This window comes from Megascapheus bottae, chromosome 13 (genome assembly GCF_031878675.1).
Source record: "Megascapheus bottae isolate mThoBot1 chromosome 13, mThoBot2.hap1, whole genome shotgun sequence".
Classification (NCBI taxonomy): domain Eukaryota; kingdom Metazoa; phylum Chordata; class Mammalia; order Rodentia; family Geomyidae; genus Megascapheus; species Megascapheus bottae.
The window spans coordinates 33,199,756-33,220,630 of NC_143521.1; the positions used below are offsets into that span (position 1 = coordinate 33,199,756).

General features: G+C 39.0%; 1 protein-coding gene across 1 annotated transcript in view; it reads left to right on the forward strand.

Moving 5' to 3' along the window:
• Positions 1–20,875, forward strand: part of Corin (corin, serine peptidase) — a 195,736-nt gene that overhangs the window by 60,553 nt on the left and 114,308 nt on the right. The window contains exon 5 of the mRNA XM_090344076.1: positions 15,158–15,339. Within this exon, the coding sequence (XP_090200202.1) occupies positions 15,158–15,339 (182 nt within the window). The remainder of the gene's footprint in view (positions 1–15,157; positions 15,340–20,875) is intronic.

Sequence of the window (20,875 nt, forward strand, 5' to 3'; positions counted from 1 at the left end):
TTATGTTTCTATATCCTAGAGATCATTTCATTTAGTGTCATACTATTTGGCCTTTTTTTTAAAAAGAATTTATTAATGTTGATTTTTACATCATATTTTAAGTGACAAGTTTAACAAACAAGTGTTCAAGGAGGGAATCTCCATTTACAATCACTGGGACTTAGTATTTAGAATTTAATCAAAATTAGGCTAAGGGTTTGTATGTCATAGAAACATATTAATTTAAGAAATAAAACATTATGTCTGTAGAGTCATAGGTTTTTATGTCTATATAGTTATGTTTATATTGCCATTACCATGTCCATAGCTTTGGGTATGCAGTTATTGAGTCCTCGCTCTTGTACTCTTTGGATTTAATAGCCACATATTAAGGATACCATGCGCCTTTTGTTCCTTAGGTCTTGACTGGTCTCACTCAACATGATTCGCTCTAGATTCATCCACTTCCCTGTGAATGCCATTATTTTATCTTGTCTGTTGGCTGTGTAGAATTCCATTGTGTAAATATACCACATTTTCTGTATCCATTCATCTGCAGTAGGGCATCTGGATTGTTTCCATCGCTTGGCTATTGTGAATAGCGCAGAGATGAACATAGCTGAGCAGGTGTCTTTATAATATCCTGGGTCATGCTGTTCAGGATAGATGCCTAGAAGTGGTATGGTGGGATCATAGGGAAGGTCTATTTTCAGTTCTTTTTTTAAATTTATTTTTATTTTTTTATTTTCAGTTCTTTAAGGAACCTCCACACTGCTTTCCAGAGTGGCTGAACTAGTTTACAATCCCACCAGCAGTGTAGTAGGGTTCCTTTTTCTCCACAACCCCGCCAGCAACTGTCGTTGTCTGAGTTCAAAATCTTGGCTATTCTTTTTGGGGTAAGGTGGTATCTTAGGGTTGTTTTTATTTGCATTTCCTTTATGACCATAAATGATGAACATTTTCTCATATGTTTTCTGCCATTTTAATCTCTTCTTCTGATAGGTCTCTCTTTAGTTCCCTTGCCCATTTAGTGAATGGTTTATTGGGTTTGTGGGGGATTAGTTTCTTGAGTTCCCTGTAGATACTGGATATTAAGCATTTGTCAGATGTATTGTTGGTGAATATGTTTTTCCCAGTTGTTTGGCTGTCTCTCTACTTTGGGGACTATATTTTTATCTGTACAGAAACTTTTTCTTTTTAGGTAGTCCCATTTATCGAGTCTCTCTCCAATCTGTTGTGACCCTGGGATTTTGTTCAGGAATCTTTTGCCTATGCGTATGAGTTCCAGTGTCTCTCCTACTTTATCATGTAGCAGTTTCACGGTTTCTGGTCTGACGTTGAGGTCTTTGATCCACTTTGAGTTAATGCTTGTGCATGGCGAAAGGCTAGGGTCAATTTTTAGTTTTCTGCATGTGGCTGCCCAGTTTTGCCAGCACCAATAATTGAATAGGCTGTGTTTGTTCCACTGTATATCTTTGGCTCCTTTGTCAAATACAAGTTACCTATAGGTATGTGGTTCTATTTCTGGGTCTTCTATTCTGTTCCACTGATCTTCTGGTCTGTTTTTGTGCCAATACAAAGCAGTTTTTGTTATTATGGCTCTATAGTAGAGTTTGAAGTCTGGTATTGTAATACCACCAGCCTTGCTCTTTTTGCCTAGAATTGTTTTGGCTATTCTAGGTCTTTCCTTGTTCCATATGAATCTTTGGATTATATCTTCTATTTCCATAAAGAATGTCTTTGGGATTTTGATGGAGATTTCATTGAATTTGTATATCAATTTTGGCAGTATAGCCATTTTCACTATGTTGGTTCTCCCTAGCCATGAGCATGGGATGTCTTTCCATTTCCTAGTGTCCTCTTTAATTTCTTTCATTAGACTTTTATAGTTTTCATTGAATAATTCCTTTACATCTTTGGTTAAGTATATTCCTAAGTATTTTATTCTCTTGGGGGCTATTGGGAAAGGGATCATTTTCTTGATTTGGCCTTCTGTTTGTATATTCTTGTACAAGAAGGCTACTGACTTCTGAAGGTTAATTTTGTATCCTGCCACTTTGCTAAAGTAGTTGATTAATTTTAGAAGTTTGGGAGTAGAGTTTGTTGGGTCACTCAAGTAGAGGATCATGTCATCTGCGAATAGGGATAGTTTAATTTCTTCTTTCCCTATGTGGATCCCTTTGATGTCCTTCTTGCCTTATTGCTCTGGCTAAGGGTTCCAGCACTATATTGAAGAGAAGTGGAGAGGGTGGGCATCCCTGTCTAGTTCCTGATTTTAAGGCGAATGGTTCCAGTCTTTCACCATTTAGTATAATACTGGCTGTAGGTTTTTCATAAATGGCTTTCACTGTTTTGAGGAATGTACCTCTTATTCCTATTTTTTCTAGTGCTTTCAACATGAATGGATGTTGTATTTTGTCAAATGCCTTCTCCACGTCCAGAGAAATTATCATATGATTCTTATCCTTAGCTCTATTGATGTGATGGATTACATTGATTGATTTGCGAATGTTAAACCAGCCTTGCACCTGTGGGATGAAGCCCACTTGATCATAGTGTATAATTTTTTTAAATTTGTTTCTGGATTCTGTTGGCCAATATTTTATTGAGGAGTTTTGCGTCTGTGTTCATTAGAGAGATAGGTCTGTAGTTTTCTTTTTTTGTTGGATCTTTCCCTGGTTTGGGGATGAGAGTAATATTAGCTTCATAAAACGAGTTTGGTATTGCTCCTTCTGTTTCTATTTCTCGGAAGAGTTTCAAGTGTATAGGTGTTATTTCATCTTTAATGTCTTGTAGAATTCTGCAGTGAAATCATCTGGACCTGGGCTCTTTTTGGTTGGCATTTCCCTGATTGCTTCCACAATTTCGTTGTAAGAGATCGGTTTGTTCAATTTGTTTACCTCATCGTTGTTCAGTGTGGGTAGCCTATATTTATTTAAGAAATCATCCATTTCTACTAGATTTTCTTGTTTCTTTGAATATAGGTCCTGGTAGTCCCTATTCATTATTGACTGAATTTCTTGGGAATCAGTTGTGATTGTTCCTGTGGGGTCTCTAATCTTGTTTATTTGAGTCTCCACTTTCCTTTTTTTGATTAATCTTGCCAAGGGTCTGTCTATTTTGTTGACTCTTTCAAAGAACCAACTTTTTGATTTATCAATTTTTTGTATAGTAGATCTTATTTCAATCTCTAATATTTCTGATTTTATTTTTGTTATTTCTGTCCTTCTAGTTGTTTTATATTTAACTTTTTCTTGCTCCTCTAGGTGTTTCAGTTTTTTTAGGTTATTTACATGCTCTTCTTCTGTCTTTTTAATATGCGCTCCTGGTGTGATAAATTTGCCTCTTAGAACTGCCTTTGCTGAGTCCCATAAGTTCCTTTGTGATGTTTCTTGATTGTCATTACATTCAAGGAAGTTTTTAATTTCATTTCTGATCTGATCTGTTACCCAGGAGTTATTCAGAAGTGTGTTGTTCAGTTTCCATGTGATTGAATATTTTTTGACTTTGACTGCATTGTTTAGAATTAGTCTGACTCCCCTGTGGTCTGATAGAATGCATGGGATTATATCAGTCCTCTTGTATCTGCTTAAGTTTTCTGTATGAACAATTATATGATCTATTTTGGAGTGTGCTCCATGTGCTGCTGAGAAAAATGTAAAAAGTTTTGCCATTGGTTGGAAGACTCTGTGTATATCTGTTAAGCCCAGTGGGCTATGGTGTCGTTTAAGTTGATGGTATCTTTGCTTAACTTTTGTTGAGTTGACCTGTCATTTGTTGAGAGTGGTGTATTGAGGTCTCCCACTATGATTGTGTTTGTGTCTATCTTGTTCTGTAATTCTAAGAGAGTTTGTTTGATGAATTTGGGTGCTCCCGTGTTGGGGGAGTAGATGTTTATAACTGTAATATTATGGGCGTGGATTGTACCCTTTACTAATATGTAATGGCCATCTCTATCTTTATGTACTGATTTTACTGAGAAGTTAATTTTGTCGGAGATTAAGATTGCTACTCCTGCTTTTTTGCTTGGTTCATTGGAGTGGAAAAATCGTTTCCATCCTTTCACTTGGAACTTGTTTCTGTCTTTGGCCATGAGGTGGGTCTCTTGGAGGCAACATATGGATGGGTAGTGTTTCTTAATCCAATCTGCTGCTCTGTGTCTTTTGATTGGATTGTTCAGCCCATTCACATTTAGGGAAATTATAGAGAAGTGGTCAGTGTCCATTGTCATTATTTATTTTCACTTCTAAGTTTCTTTCTCTTTTTCCCCCCTTTTATGTTTAGTGAATTATAGATCTTCGCTTCTTGATGGGGGTTCTTGATGTTCTACAATTTGTTCTCAATTAATTAATATTTTTTGTAATGCTGGTTTAGTGTGCACGTATTTATAAAGCTTCTCTTTGGAGTGAAATATTCTTGTTTCTCCCTCAAATGTAAATGCTAGTTTTGCTGGATATATCAGTGTGGCTTGGCAGTTGTTGGTCTTCAGGACATCAATGATGTTTTTCCAAGCTTTTCTTGCATTTAGAGTTTGCATGGAAAGATCTGCTGTGATTCAAAATTTTTTCCCATTGTAGTATAGCTCTTTCTTTGTTTTTGCAGCATTTAAGATCAATTCCTTGGTATTCGGGTCTAATGTCTTTACTATGATATGCCTAAATGAGTTCCTTCTAGGATCTTGCCTGTTTGGAGTCCTGAAACCTTTAATAATGTGAGTATTTTCCCTTTTGAGGTTGGGGAAGTTCTCTGCTATGATTTTGGTGAATAAGGGTTGCATTCCTTTGTCCTGAAATTCTGCGCCCTCCTCAATCCCGATTATATGAAGATTAGACTTCTTTGCTGCATCTGCCAGTTTCTTGAGCTCTCTCTGGTGGATTCTGACTGATTTTTCCAAGGTCGCAATTCTCTGTTCCAGCTCTTGTGTTTTATCTTCCATTCCTGATGTTCTATTCTCCATCTCAGTCAATCTGCTGCTTAATGCCTCCATTTTTGCTTGAAGTGTGGACACTGAGCTGATCATGTCTGCTGAGAGGGTATTGAACTTTTCTTCCACTTCTTTTTGAATTTGAAGAGTTCCTTGGAAATTTCTTGCTTTTGTTTTGGAATTCAGCCTTCATTTCCAAAATCACCTCCTTGATTTGCGTCATATTTCGTGTCTCCTCAGGTGTCATTTCTTGGGATGGTGACGTCTCTCTCGTCCCTTCGCTCTTGTTTCCCTTTGGGCTTTGTGTGGGACTTTGATTATTTATGTATGTCATAATTCGTCTTTGTGCTCTTCTAGGCATCGAGAACTGTTGTTGTAGTTCGCTCTGTGGTCGGTAGGTGGCGGTCTTTACTTGGATTGGGAGAGGTGGTTCTCAGCCAAATTGATTCTGCTGCTGACTAGGTCAGTTTGCAGTTTTTGCAGGTGTTGGGCCTGTTCCCAGAGGCTGTGTGCTCCTGCACGACTAGCTCTCAGCCCAACCAGTGGTCTCACAGTGGGCTGTGGGATGGGTCTGTGCTCTTCAGTCTCAGTACGCTGGGCAGATGGTTGGTTTTCCTGTGCTGCTTCCAGGGGCGGTCCCTGGCCAAGGGTCTGGAGTTTGGGAGTTTCCAGGGACTCTCAGGTAGGCCAGGTGGTGTCTTCTCTGTTCCCAGGGGCGGGGCCCAGCCGATGATGTGGGCTCCAAAGGTAGAGCTGTGCCTTTCTGGTTCTCAGAAGGCGAGCTTGGCTGCTGGTTGGCCCTTCAGTTCCCTGTTGTGTTTCCGCTGCTTTGGCCAAGAGTCTGGGACTGTGCGGGGGCCCCTCGGTGCTGTCTTGCTCAGGATTCCCAGCTGAAGGATGCCCGGCTCAAGATTTGAGGGCGACAGATGCTGGTTCCCAGACTCCCGCGCACCCCACCAGCTGTTGGACGACAGGGTCTCAGCGCCCCCCACTCTCCAGACCCAGTGGCCTGGGAGAGGAACTTGTTGGGCGGGTGAGCTGGGACACCTCCGCCCCCTTTGGTAGGGTGCTGTCTTAGCGCCCGCCTGCCTGTCAGTGTCCGGTCAAAGGCCTGGGAGAGGAACCTGTTGGGTGGGTGGGAGCTGGGACACCTCCGCCTCCCCTGGTGGGGTGCTGGGTTTTAGAGCTTGCCTGCCTGTCAGTCTCCAGTCCTCCAGTCCGAGGCCTGAAGAGGAGCCTGTTGGGCGGGTGGGGGCTGGGACACCTCCATGTCCCTTGGTGGGGTGCTGGGTCTTAGCGTCTGCCCGCCTGTCAGTCTCCAGTCAATGGGCTGGGGGAGGGGCTGTTGGGGGAAGGGACAGGATTCTAAATTCCTTGCCCCCCTGCCCTTGCCAGTCTTTCTCAGGCGGGGTTAAGTTGAGTTAAGTTCTATAGCTCGCGACCAGCTCTGCTTTCCTGATGGGTTTGGGGACACTGACTACCCACTGGGCTACTCACTCCTCTGCGTTTGGCTGTGGGCTGTTCTCCGGTGTGGGAGAATCGTTCACTCCCCTCGGATCTCCACCGCCGCCTGTGGTCCACATCTGGGTTCCGCTGCTTGCTGTTTGCTGTTTTGGTCTGCGCTGTTTCCTGCGTCTGGCTTCTGCTGCTGGCTGCTGCGGCAGTCAGGGCTGCCTGGCCCGGCACCTTCTGCCGTGCTTTCCCCCCTCTTTTTTATTTTTCATAAAAATTGTAATTGTTATTATAAAGGTGATGTACAGAGAGTTGTAGTTATATAAGTGAGGTAAAGAGTACATTTCTTTTTGGTCAGTGTCACCCCTTCCCTCATTTTCTCCCAGATTTTCCATCTCGTCCCTCACCCATAAGTTGTATAGTTCACTTTTTTTCAACCAAGTGTCAAGTGAGTACCACTACCCATTTGTTTACCCTTTTACCTTCCATTTCACAAAAATGTCAAAATCCTCTTGTTTGGATTTTCGGTGTTCATTTTGATAAATATACTGTTTCCTCTGATCAGATGCACAGGGGCTTGCACTTTCCTCTTCCTCTCCTAAGAGTTCTCTTGTGGTCTCACTGGTGATGATTCTTCTTCCAACTTTGTAACTGACAGCATTTCATCCAAGATGGCTCTGGACCTCCTCTGTTCATGGTTTAGCTTGTTGAAGAGATGTCTTTGAAGGGCAGATTATGCAGACTAAAGATTCAGTTGCAGGAAAAAAAATATACAGAATGCTTGCCTCTGGGGACATAGCATTACAATGGTAAAGGATAAGCAACAACCAAGAAGGAGACATTCCCTAGATAAAAATAAATGATATCATACAGCCATAGCTGCATTGGAGCAAACAAAGCAGAGAGTGGAGAGCTCTGGAAGGATAGGAGATAGAGGCGAGAGGTGTAATTTTGAGTGGTGTCATTTGGGGAAACTGCACAGGGAGTGTTCCATTTGATTCCTGAGGATATGGGAGTCCTGAGGATATGTGTTCTGTGGTAACTGAGTAAACTAGACAAGAGTTCAATATGCACCTGCAGGCAGACGTTGTTTCCAAGGAGGGGAAGGTGTGGGGGAGGGCACGATGGAGAACTGAGGAAGGATTACCAGGAACGTGTCGGGCGTGGGGTCCCCCTCTCAGCTCCTGCCATCCATTTCTTTGGCAAAGATCTTGCAGAATGACTGTGTTATAGTATCAACAATACCCACTTTCATCTCCTTTGAAGCTAGGAATATGGAAATGAATAAAACATGGTACTACTTTCAAGTTTCTGAGTGTGGTAAGGGACCAAGTAGGAAAATAATTCAGTGGTTTTACAATCCGATCAGTTTGCACAATGTGGAACTAACAGAGAAAGACACCATCTTCCTGGTATAGTTCTGGAAGACTACTAGCAAGGAGATAACAGGTGAAAAGGAATTTTGGAGGATGAAAAACATCTGCCATAAGGATACATTAGAGGAACTATAGCTCGTTTAGTGTATTAGAACCTTAAATGGGGTGGGAGGGAGGAACAAATGGATTTAAAACATTTTCAGAAAGTAAGGTTGGAGGCACTTAATGATTAATGAGTAGAGAGGTTGAGGGTGAGGAAAAGGATTTTGGACTTGAAACTACTATGAAGAAAGTTATGTATATCAAAGGAAGAGTGATGGTTGGCTTAATATAATGTCTTACTGCAGTTCAAGAAATCTGTGCAGTAATTTTCCTCTGAATGGAAATTAAATCCAGCTTTCTTTCTATAGGAGATGACATGATTTATATGTTCTTCTAAATTGACTCCATGAGTTCAACCCAAAGAATAAACAACAGGAGCTTTCATTCGTAGCATCTGCTGACTTCGGGGCTGTAAACACTCCTACCAGATTTCTAGCTAATAATAGTTGGGCTATCTACTCACACACCACTGCATTTCATCCCTCACCAAGTATTTGTTGAGTCCTCTTTGGGTGTGAGGTATGCAGTTGTGAACTGGCAAGTTCTTGTTTTCTTTTCCACATCTACTTTCAATCCTCCTCTGTCCTACATCTCTCCTGGATGTTAGTTTCAATAAGGTTATTTTTTTTTCCAGTTTGATATGTCTCAGCTGATGGAAGACATGAGCATGAACAGAGACCAGAGTGAAGAGGGACAGACAGGTTGGCTAAAGATTCCATGGGGAATCTTCTTTGGCAAGTTACATAGCTTGGCTGGACCCCACTATGAGGGACCATAGCTCTTGTCAGACAGCCTTCCCTGAATGACTGTCTCTGAGTTTCAGAAACGGGTCCAGAACCTTTCTCTTAAACATAGGAGGCTAACAGCTTCATGCCTTTGCTTCTTGTTGTCCTTGGTATTGATCTGATGAAGCCATACCTTCATAAGTGACTTTTTCATTTATCTCTGTCATGGTCTACCTTCACTGAGTCAGCTCTTCTATGCTAGAGCTATGCTACCAAAGATTTGGGAAAAAAAAGAAGCATAGCTACAGTTCTGTTTGTTAGTGTTCCAGGCAAATATAATCCAGAAATTCCCTCCCTCTTACATTATTTTCCCTTTATTGTGAGATAATGGCAAATGGAAGCATGATCTTGAACAATTTTCTGGTTCTGTGTTCAATGGAAATGGAGAACAAGGAAGCGTTGCCCCTGTCTTTCTCATACCCCTACTTAAGCCTACACTTTTACAAGATCTCTTTCAATCCCCAGAACATACTGACACAGAAAGCTGACATCATTACAGAGAGAACAAACCATCTTTTTTCCCCCTCTTCCAGCAGCGGTGATGAATTGACACTTCTGCGTCACATGTGGGTTCACACTTTTGTGTTATATGTGAAAAGGAGCCATCTAGATGAGACATTTTGGAACAAGTGTTTGGTTCTGAGATCTTTTTAGATTTCAAGTTTCCTTGTAACAGAAAACAATGAAAGAAGTGTAGATGAGTAGCCTGCCACCATTAATATTCTCTTTATGGCCAAGAGAGGGCCACAGATGTGGGAGTTGCCAAACTGACTCTGTGGGCTTGTTACTAAACAATGCAACCTAAAAAAGATAAATTTAGGAATATTTTTTAAAAGACACAATAACTATGTAAGTCTCATCCATGAACATCAAGCTACATCTAACTCATTCACATGCCTTTGACAAAGAAAGTCATAGTAAAGAAAAAGTATATTAGTTACCTGTTATTGGTTACCCTACTCCCCATTGCATAAACAGCACACATCCTGTGTGTCATAGTTTCTGTGAGTGAGCAGTCTGGGAATTGCTTAGCTGTCTCCTCTGCTTCAGAGTCGATCTGAAGGTGTAGTTAAGGTGTTGGTAGGGGCTGAGGCCTAATGTAAACTAGATGGTGAAAATATTCATGTTTAGCTTCATGGATTGTTGAAAGCTTTTCCATTTCTCAAGGACTGTTGGACTGAGGGCCATTCTCAAGTCATAGGCTTTACTGGTAGTGCCACTCACTTAATCAAAGCCAGATAGATGTCAAACTCCTTGCCTCCTATTGCTGGAAACAGGCCACTAATCTTACTCATGTTCATGAGGAAGGATTATCCAGTTCAAGGATGCTGGGGGGAAGATACATATGGCTAATATCTTAAGAAAATCCTTACCACAAAATCTCCTCTTTTTAATTTTCAGAGAAAGAGTTTTAAACTCCAAGCTATCCTAACATAGTTAAAAGTTAGTGTATTGAAAGTAAAAGTTGAAAACTGAATGCAAGCCAGGATGCTTGCAAAACTTGAATCTTGACCTTAGTTTAGTTAAATGTATTATACTAATGTTAATTTCATGGTAATTACTTCAGGAGAGCCTATGAAAGATATATGGAAATTATTTTGTGTTATTGCCATAATTTCTTGGTAAATATGAAAGTAGTGTAATAGAAAAATGTGATTCTTAAATCATAAAAAATCTCTTGGCTGCATACATTTACTTTGTGAAAGTAGATTATTCAAAAAATTGTTATGTCTTTATTAGAACTGGATTATATAACAATTTTTGGAGAAAAATTCTCTAACAAGTTTAGGGAAAATGCAATATAATTTGTTGTAATTATGTTAGTATATCTTCCCTAGTAAAAACATCTTTAGACCCTTACTATCATTGTATAGTAGCAATATTTGAATATGTGCAATATTTCCACAAATGATGTAAAGGTAATAGAAGAGCTTTCTGCTTCAACTATAGTTGAAATGTGCCAGGGATTTTTTTTTCTTCACTACACCAGTATCCTTCACACATTAATTTAAAAGAATCATCATGGGGCCGGGAATTTGGCCTAGTGGTTAAAGTGCTTGCCTAACATGCACGAAGACCCGGGTTCGATTCCTTGGTACCACATACATAGAAAAAAGCCGGAAGTGGTGCTGAGGCTCAAGTGGTAGAGCTCTAGCCTTGAGAAAGTCCAAGGACAGTGCTCAGGCCCTGAGCTCAAGCCCAGGACTGGCAAAAAAAAAAAAAAAAAAAAGAATCATCATTTCTAAAATAGTAATTCTGATAGCCAAAGTGGATCCTCCCCTGTGCCAAGTTCTATTTTTCAGTTGTCAGTGTACTTGTTGCTTGGATATAGATGCTTATATTCCAAAATAGTGTGGCCTGTCTCACCACACTGCTTCTTGTGATGAGAAGCAGAATATTTCATCCTTTGACAGGCACTTGAATTTCACATGAAGTAAGAACAAATAGCTTCTTATTTTGCTTGCTATTTGAAAGGGCTGCTGGTTATTAATGGTTTATCATTATTTTACATATCTATCAAATTATGGGTTGTGGTTGGCTACATCTCTTAAGAGAGCTATTTGGAAACACTAGATATTTTCCTTAGACTCTATTTTTTTATAATATAGGGCCTTGATGGTATTTTAATGTCTCTATGTGTTCCCAGGACAAGGCTTGAGAAAAATATCTGTTCCCTTTTGAAATCTATCAAAGCTGGTAGGATTATGAGTATTTTTCTGAGAAATACCACACTAAGGAAAGAACATTGATTTACAAACTAGTCACAGCAAAGGATCATGACAAATGGTTCAAACTCTAGCTCTTCTTAGCTCCTCACTTTTCAAATGAGAAAACTGAGTCTTGTCATAGGTCAACTGTTATCCCAGAATCAGACAGTCGAGGAGTAATCATGTGAAAGCTGTTGGGTGATTGACTTAGAAAAGTGACCATCACCGGGGCCGGGAGTTTGGCCTAGCGGTTAAAGTGCTTGCCTAGCATGCATGAAGACCCGGGTTCGATTCCTCGGTACCACATACATAGAAAAAAGCTGGAAGTGGTGCTGAGGCTCAAGTGGTAGAGCTCTAGCCTTGAGAAAGTCCAAGGACAGTGCTCAGGCCCTGAGCTCAAGCCCAGGACTGGCAAAAAAAAAAAAAAAAAAGAAAAGTGACCATCACAAGGATGATGAGTCAGTTTCTGAGTTAAAGACTTAACTTTAACTCATGTCTATTTACAAACAGACATGTCGAATTGAATTCTCTTTGTATAACTAGAGGTAATAAGTAAACACTTCAGAAGGCAAAAAGTCTGCTGGGAATCTGAATAAAACTTATTGTCATGAGAGATTCTGTACAAAAAAATGTAGAAGAATCAGAAAATAGAGTCTCAGAAGTGAGGACAGGCCCAGGAATCACTTTGGAGTAGTCAAGGCAGCATTGTAGGTAACATTCCTTAAAAAGGGGGGCAGGGCAGGATTTTGGCCTAGTGGTTGAGTGCTTGCCTAGCATGCATGAAGAACAGGGTTCGATTCCTCGGTACCATATATGTATAGAAAAAAGTCGGAAGTGGTGCTGTGGCTCAAGTGGTAGAGCTCTACCATTGAGAAAGCCCAAGGACAGAAGGACAGTGCTTAGGCCCTGAGTTCAAGGCCCAGACCTGGCAAAAAAAAAACAAAAACAAACCCAAAACAAAACAATAGATGAAGTGGTACCCAATATTTTACCAATTCCTTTGGCCCAGGAAGCAGACTGCTTTTAATGAAACAAAAAAATCTCCTAAAGGTTTTAGTGTCCATCTATGATTATTCTTTTCTATTTTGTCTCTCTTCTCTCTCTTTTTTTCTTCTCTAATTTTTTTTATTAAAGACTTTATTAACATTGGTTTTTACATCATATTTCAAATGACATGTTTAACAAACGAGTGTTCAAGAATCTCTATATACAATCACTGGCACTTAGTCTTTAGAACATAATCAAAGTTAGGCTAAGGGTTTGTATATCATAGATACATATTAATTTATGTAATAAAACATTATGTCATAGAGTCATAGGTTCTCTCTCTTTTTTAAAAGAAACTGAAGGCCCAATAGAGACTAAAATTGAGAGCACAGTTTTGATTGTAGGAATGGAAGAATGTGTTGTGCATACATTGATGGAGTTGTTTTTTTGGATGGAGTGATGGGATTGGGGAGGGCAGAATAATATCCAGACATTGAGACCTAGTGTTAAGGCTAGGGCAGAGATATACCAAAGACAAGCCTGACTTATTTTATGCCTTTACTGTGGGCTCTCTTATAGTTCTCACATGTAGAAGATAAGAGAGTAAAAGGTAAGAGAGTAGAACTTCCTTTACTCATATTTTTTTGTGCCGCTTACTTAGCCTCTTTGATGAATACTATGTAAATTATAGGTTAATTGCCAGGATTCTATAGAATGAAAGGCAATTCAAATCACCTGGGATGGTTGAAAAACAGGGAAGTGTATATCAAGATTAGTTTAAAACTAATCTTAGTGGTACTTCTATTCATGAAGTAAGAACTTAACTGTAATATAGTAGGGAATTGAATAGGTTCTTTGGTAAGTCTGCATGAATTCTGATGTTGAGTCCACTACTCATTACTGCAGTGAGCAGTAATGAGACTTATTTTTTTTTTTACCACACTTCCATTTCTTCTTGTAGGTTAAGAATAATAATGACACACAAGATAACCCCAATCACATAGGGCTCTAACACAAGTGCCTATCAAAGAACAAGAAATTGCCTTAGTAATTTGTATTTTTGTACCATTACTTTGTTTGATATAGTCTAACTTCTGTGGAATAAGATTTAGAAAAGGAAATATTTTAAAACAACAACGCTATTTAAATGATATCTCTATGTATATCTAATATATTTTTAAGTGGCAATCAGATATCATTTCATACCAAGACACCTACCTGAGTCAACTCATGTTTTATGTTATAAAGGTAATTCTTTCAAATGCAAAATTCTATGGCACACATTCACTATCAAGTTTGGCTACACATTAATTTATGCAGATAATTATATGACTATAGGATTCTGAAAGTTAGTCCATTTTAATGTGACTTTCTGAAAGTTAAATTCAGAATGTAATTGTCATCAGAATGTAATTGTTCAGTATCCCTTTTCCATGCACATCATGTGTGTGTGTGTGTGTGTGTGTGTGTGTGCACGTGCGCGCACACACACACACACATAAAGATTTTCTTAGTACTTTTTTTTTTTTTTGCTAATCCTGGGGCTTGAACTCAAAGCCTGGGCACTGTCCTTGAGCTTTCTCAAGGCTAGTGCTCTACAACTTGAGCCACAGCACTACTTCCAACTTTTTTTGTCAGTCATGGGGTTTGAACTCTGGGCCTGGGTACTGTCCTTGAGCTCTTCAGCTCAAGGCTACAGCCCTACCCCTTGGGCTACAGCACCACTTCTGTTTCCTAGTTAATTGTAGATAAGAGTCTCATGGTCTTTGGTGTCCAAGCTGGCTTTGAACTCCAGTTTTTTCTGTGTATGTGCTACTGAGGAATCGAATCCAGGGTTTTGTGCATGGTAGGCAAGCACTCTAACACTAGGCCATACTCCTGGCCCTTCTTAGGACCCGTTTGCAGAACTAGTCAGTTCTGTTTTATTTCTCTGGCTAGTATATCTCATTATATTTCTATGTTCTGCAGAATAGTGTTTTTTGTAATCTCTATGATGTATGCTCTTGTTTGATCAAGGAGTTCATAAAGCCCACTTGCTAGAGCCTCATGTGAGAACAGGCTATGTGAGAGAGCAGACAGACGCATGGCATGGATGCCCATGTCTGTCATTAGGAAGGTAAAAGAGGAACCGTGTGACCTTGAGCCTGTCCTAGTGTCTTTTTGACTTTGAGTCCAGGCCAGAGTCACTCTGGGCTTATGGTTGCAAATGAGGGATTTTAACAGGTATTATTTAAGATTTCTTATAGATCTACTATTGTATGCTTTTGTGACATCTTACCCAGCTTACATTTGGAAAGTGTATCCTTGGACTGATATGTATGATTTTTTCCCCCCAGTTTCCTCAAAATCAACCTAAATGCCTTTTGGTAGATAAGCATCAAGGACAAAAGGTGCAAGCTTATCTATGAGGTAGAAAAAGCCACCTGGATCTGACAGGAAACAATTCGATGGCCTTGACCTTGTTGGCATCCAAATTTCTATCCACAAAGCCATGTGCCTGCATGCTGGGTGCATAAAGGCAAGCTCCAGAGTCATCACCAATCTTAACATTAACGCACATTGTTTGATTTCTTCTACTTTGCAGAGGACAAAATAGAAATCTGAAAAGATAAGTAACCGTACAAGGTCTTTTAAATGGTTAGTTGTCTATACAATACTTCTTTTCCAGGGAAGGAAGGAACAGCAATCTATCTACTTACCAGAGATATTTTGAATTTCTGAAAGAAGTCTATGGGAAATACAAGATGAGACAAGACTATAGTGCTGGAGGTTAGCTTTAGGATCATGATCATTTGAGAAGTTATTATTAGAAAAACCTAATGTTTACCTTTCCTTTTCTTCTAGGCATGCGCACCTGCCCTGTCGTTCTTTCTGCGAGGCCGCTAAAGAAGGCTGTGAATCTGTGCTTGAGATGGTGAACTCCTCTTGGCCCAGTTTGCTTAAATGTTCCCAGTTCAGAAACCGAACAGAAAGCAGCAATGACAGCCGGGTTTGCTTCTCTCCAGAGCAGGACAATGGGAAGCAAAGTAGGTGTCTGTGTTTTACCTCATTTTGAAGTTTTTACTGGAATATAGCATTCATATACACAAACATATTTGCATACAAACAGCAACATACAGTTCACCTTTAACAAAGTACAGAAGCACAAATGAAGAGACAGGGTATTAACACAAGCCAAGAAATGTCTTCAAGCCTCCTAATTATATCTATCGATCTCCTCCACTAAAGAAATCTCTGTCCTGTTTTTTTTTTTAACCCATTAAGTAGTTTTGCCCATTTCTGAACTTCATACAAATGGAATCATATATTATATGACCATTTTATATCTGGGTTCATTTTTGTAGCATCACATTTGAGAAATCCATTCTGTTTCTGCTTTGTGGTTCATTCATTTTCCTTGTTATTTAGTATTCAAATATTTGATTATTTCATATTTATATCTTGTCTGCTGTTGATAGTGAGGTATGGCTCAAGTTGTAGAGTACCAACCATGATTGAAAAAGCTAGGAGAAAGTTGCCAGGCCCTAAGTTCAAGCCACATTTGTGATTTTGATAAAAATTCAATCTGTGGCAATACAATATAAATAATAACCCAAACACCTGGAATGGTTACATAAGGTCCAGTAGATTTTAAATAAAGAACTATAGTTAGAGAATAAACATATTCTTAAAAAAATTTTTTTTGCCAGTCCTGGGGCTTGAACTCAGGGCCTGGGCACTGTCCTTGGGCTTTCCCAAGGTGAACACTCTATCACTTGAGCCACAGCACCACTTCCAGCTTTTTCTATGTATGTGATACCAAGGAATTGAACCTAGGGCATCAGGACTTTGTGCATGCTAGGCAAGTACTCTACCACTAGGCCACACTCCCTGCCCAAGAAACATGTTCTTAATAGTGAAGCATCAATTCATGGTGTTGGGAATTAGCTCAGGGGTAGAGCAGTCCCTGGGTTCAATCCTTAGCAGTAAAATTAGAGTCAATTCATAAAGAAAATGTATTTTTTTAAGGGCCAGGAGTTTAGCCCAGTGGTAGAGTGCTTGCCTAGCATGCAGGAAGACCTGGGTTCACTTCCTTGGTACCACATACATAGAAAAAAGCCAGAAATGGTGCTGTGGTTCAAGTGGTAGAGTTCTTGAGAAAGCTCAAGGACAGTGCCCAGGCCCTGAGTTCAAGGCCCAAGACTGGAAAAAAATGTATTTTTTTAAACAGCAGATCCTATAAACATGAAATTGAAAAAAATGTAAAATGAAAAATAGAAAAGCCAGTACTTCATGTTCAATAATGGATAGGACAACTAGCTAGATAGGGGACTTATAAACACTGTTAAGTAGATTTTTCCTAATAGATATTGGTAGAATACTTCACTCAACAATGACAGAATCTATGTAAACATGCACACACGTAACAATTTTCTATTTCAAATATTCCACCTGTCTAGTCTCTGAATATAGAGAATGTCTTCTGTAGATTGTACCTAGTTCAATTATATGTTTTTATATATAATTTGGCAAAGATGATTGTAACATTTTAATTCACTTATATTTTGTAAGAATTTGCATGTGCCATTTTGCTACTTTTTAAAATATGTTTAAGAAAATTTTCTTTGTCCCCTATTATTATCTTCTTTTGTGTTACATAGATTCTAGTTAACCATTTCAATTTCTTATTTCATTTATTTGAGTCATTCTTATTGGTTTCCCTGGGATTTGCAACTAATGTCTTAAATTATAATGATCTAATGCAGATGAACACCCATCTATAGATAACACTGTCTAAACCTTGTTTACATTGATTTTGTAATTGTCTTTTAAATCGAGTAATATAACGAAGTATATACAGGAAAAATTAGATACATATCATTTTTTCATTACATTATTTAATAGTTATGACTTCTTTTGGTAGTTTTTATTTTTTCCACATGGTTTCATATACTTGTTTACTGTCCTTTTATTTAATACAAGACTTTTTCATTATTCCAGATTTTTTTTAAAGCATCAGACAATTCTGCTAGTGAGAAATTGTCCAGTGGTATCTTAATTTATCCTTCAGTTTTGAAAGGACAGCCTTGGGAATTGTCAGGTATATTCTCGTCACTTTGAATATGTTCATCCCATCTTTTGGAAGCTCATGAATTCTGGTAAGAAGTCAGCTGCTAATTATATTAAGGCTTGGAATTTGCTCTATGAGTTGCTTATCTCCTGGTGTTTTCCACGTTCTTTCTCTTTTGATTGTGTGTGTTAGAGACAGAGAGAAAGAAAGTGAAAGCAATCAAGAGATGTAGAAAAAGAATCTTACTATATAGCTTGGGTTACAATCCTTGGGTCTCAGCTTCTCAAGTGGATTCTATACATTTGCCATCAGACATGGCTCTTGCTTTGGCTGATGGATAGTATGATTTTAGTGTATGTAAGTAAAGACCCTTTTAATTTGCTATGTTGATTTTTTTGGTTCTAATTCAATGTGCATATGAATGGTTTTCACTAAGTTCAAGAAAGTTTTGCCTATTATGTCTTCTAATATACTTTCTGACTGTAAAGCTTGCCAATGGGAAGCAGCCACATGGTTCAGACAGAAGAGTTTCATGTGGGGGAGAGCTAAGTGCTGGCCACAGGAGATGGAGGAGTGCAGAGAGAGAGAAGAAAAAAGGAGGGAGGGCGTGTGTTGAGTGGATTATATTGGGAAAGGCAGGAAGTGGAGCCCAGTGAATGGGGAAGTGACCTCAGAGCCTGAGATCCCTCCCTGACTGGTGGTGGGGTGATTACTGCTATCAAGCAGGTGAAGAGAAGCGGGAGAGGGGCCGTTCCCCCGACCAAATACTGACCAGTTCCTTCTTTTACTTGTTTCTGGAATTCCCCTTATACAAATGTTAGTACATCTTTTAAGGATTTTTTTTCTCATTCTTTTTTCCTCTTATTCTGTAAACTAGTTCATCTAAATTTACTTAGTTTCTTGCACTTCTTTGATTCTCTTACTTACTCACATCTGCCATGAACCTTTCTAGCTTTTTTCCATCTTAGCTATTGCATTTTTACCTCAATAGCTTCTTTCTTTTCCTTAAATCTATACCTGTTTATGTTATTTGTTGAACTATTATTCTTGTATTTCCTTTGAGTGCATTCAAAATGGGTTTGTTTAGTTCCCTGAGTGTGTTTAAAATAACTGAGTTAAAATCTACTGGATCCATAATCTGTGTTTCTTCAGAGACAGTTTCTCCTGACTTTCATTCATCAATGAAGGCTCTTTGTAGATTCTATTTTGTTATTGTTAAAAGTTAGCTATATAAATAATGTAATATACAAATCTGGTAACCAGATTCTCCCCTTTCTGTGATTTGTCATTGTAACCAGTGAATTTCTAAACTAATTTTGTTGCATGTACTTTATCGTGCTAGACGAATGAAGTTTTTACCCAGTCAGCTAGTGATTGCACAGCTAATTCCTTTAAATGCTTTGAACCACTATATGGCCTAGCCTTTGCCAAGCGATGATTCTTGATGATACTGGGACACATTGTCAACAGAACAGCAAGCACTTTACTCTTCTCTGTTATCCTTAGTTTCTGCATGTCAGGGCCTCGCCAAAGAAAAGACATCATGGCCTTCACAAGTCTTTCTTGGTTATATTCAGAGTTCTGCCCATTCATGTAGACTTCTGCATTCCTAAAAATACAGTGGAGATTTTTTTAAAACTCAAATTCTCCTTTTAGATATTTCATTTTCTTTTCTATATTTTCTTTAGTGTTATTTGATCCCAAATGGTATCCCTATCTCTAACAGTTGTAAATGTTCTCACTATTTTTTAAGCACCTTGGAGAAAAAGCTGACAAAAGGAGAGGGAAACTGGACAAATTCATATGCTGTACCTACCTTTGGTGATTATAATATTAATTTTTATCCATCATATACAGTGGTGATCAGAAGCAGGAGTGCTTTTGCAATAACCTCTCTTTTCTCCAGGAACAAATGACAATATCTGTAGATATTTTTTTTTTGGTAACTAGGCAGGCAAGAGTTATTGTACTAACATGTCAGGGATACTGTTAAACATCCTCAATGCTCAACAGTTAAATTTGCTGCTTTTAAGAAACCCTGACCTAGACTTTAATGTTTTATAAAGTTATTTCCCCATGTCGCTGTTATTGTCCTTGTCATCATCACCATCATAGTGATCACCATTAGAGTCTGCCCCCTTGAAGGAGTGCCAAACCTAGTGTGTGTGACAAACATAGGTAAGAAGAGGAGAGGATGGGAAATGACTTCATGTAACTATATTGCTAGACAGAAATGACAAAGACAGACGTTCAGTGTCCCTAGAGTAGAGTGTAGCCAATGACATAGAGTGATGATGAATATTTTATCAGGGGAAGCGTCTCTCTTGGCAAAGAGGAAGATAGCAGGTAATCTTGTGCAGGCAACAGGCCCTGTGAAGTTGTGCTGGCATTCATTCCTAGTTAGCGTGAGAAATAAATGGTGACTTTAAAACTTGCCTCCTCCCCTCTGGTGACATAATTTGCCCCAAGAAAATAGTAATCCCCACTTCTATTGTGTACCCCATTTGCCTTTCCAAAGTGCTTTCACAGCTGTTAGCTCCTTTTTGCTTCCAGATTAACTCTCTGTGGTATTATCATCTTCATTTTATAAATTAGAAAATTGAGGTTTGGGGAGGTCAAGCCAAGGTTATTTTAAATCCCGCTTCCCCAGGCTCTCTCCTCCACCAAACAGTCTACCATCTCGAGATTCAACTATTAATCCTTGACCGCTACCCTCTGTTGCAGATCCCTTTCTCACAAGAGCTCTCAAATATCTTTCCAGACTGAATAGAGCCAAAACCCACAACTTGTAACAGCTGCTTTTCCAACCCCTAGCTCTGTGAATTCAATCCATCTTCTCTTAGCTGCCTTTTGAATCAGTCCTAATTCCTAAGATAGTTTGTCCTCATATAGAAGGATACACATAGTCTTTTCCTTTTTATTGTATGTGGCCGCTAGGTCCTGTAAAGTAAATAAAATACTAAAGTGATAATACTGTGGGAACTGTTCTTCAGAGGTTTAAAAATAAACATTTGTGAGTGTTTCCATAGTTGAGTTGTGAGAACTCAGGGGGCTAAAGGTCAAGGCCCATCAATCATTCTGAGCTTTCTGACTAATCCTTTACTTTACCTTGGCTGTAATCATATATGGAAAGCCATTTTTAAATTGTATTTTGGAGTCTAAAGAGATCTTTCTGGCAGGAAAGACCTTCAGTCATTTAGTTTTTCATTTTCCTTATATCTTATTTGCTTAGTCTAACTCTTGTTGCTGATAGCAACCATTGTAGTGGATTACCCACGAAATTGTAGCTTCAGGATCTTGGTAAAACACATGCTCTGAATGGCTCCTATTGAATTGCAGGTTCATTTGTGAGGGAGAATGGAATGCTATGTCTTTCAGGTACTTAGAATCAATATTTTGCCAGCAGTAATAGATAGTACCATGAAAGCAATAAAACCAGCTATGCACTTTTCATTACAATGACTAGCCTTAAATAAAACAAAGTTTTCTTCAGGTCTCAAGTTTTCCTCCAT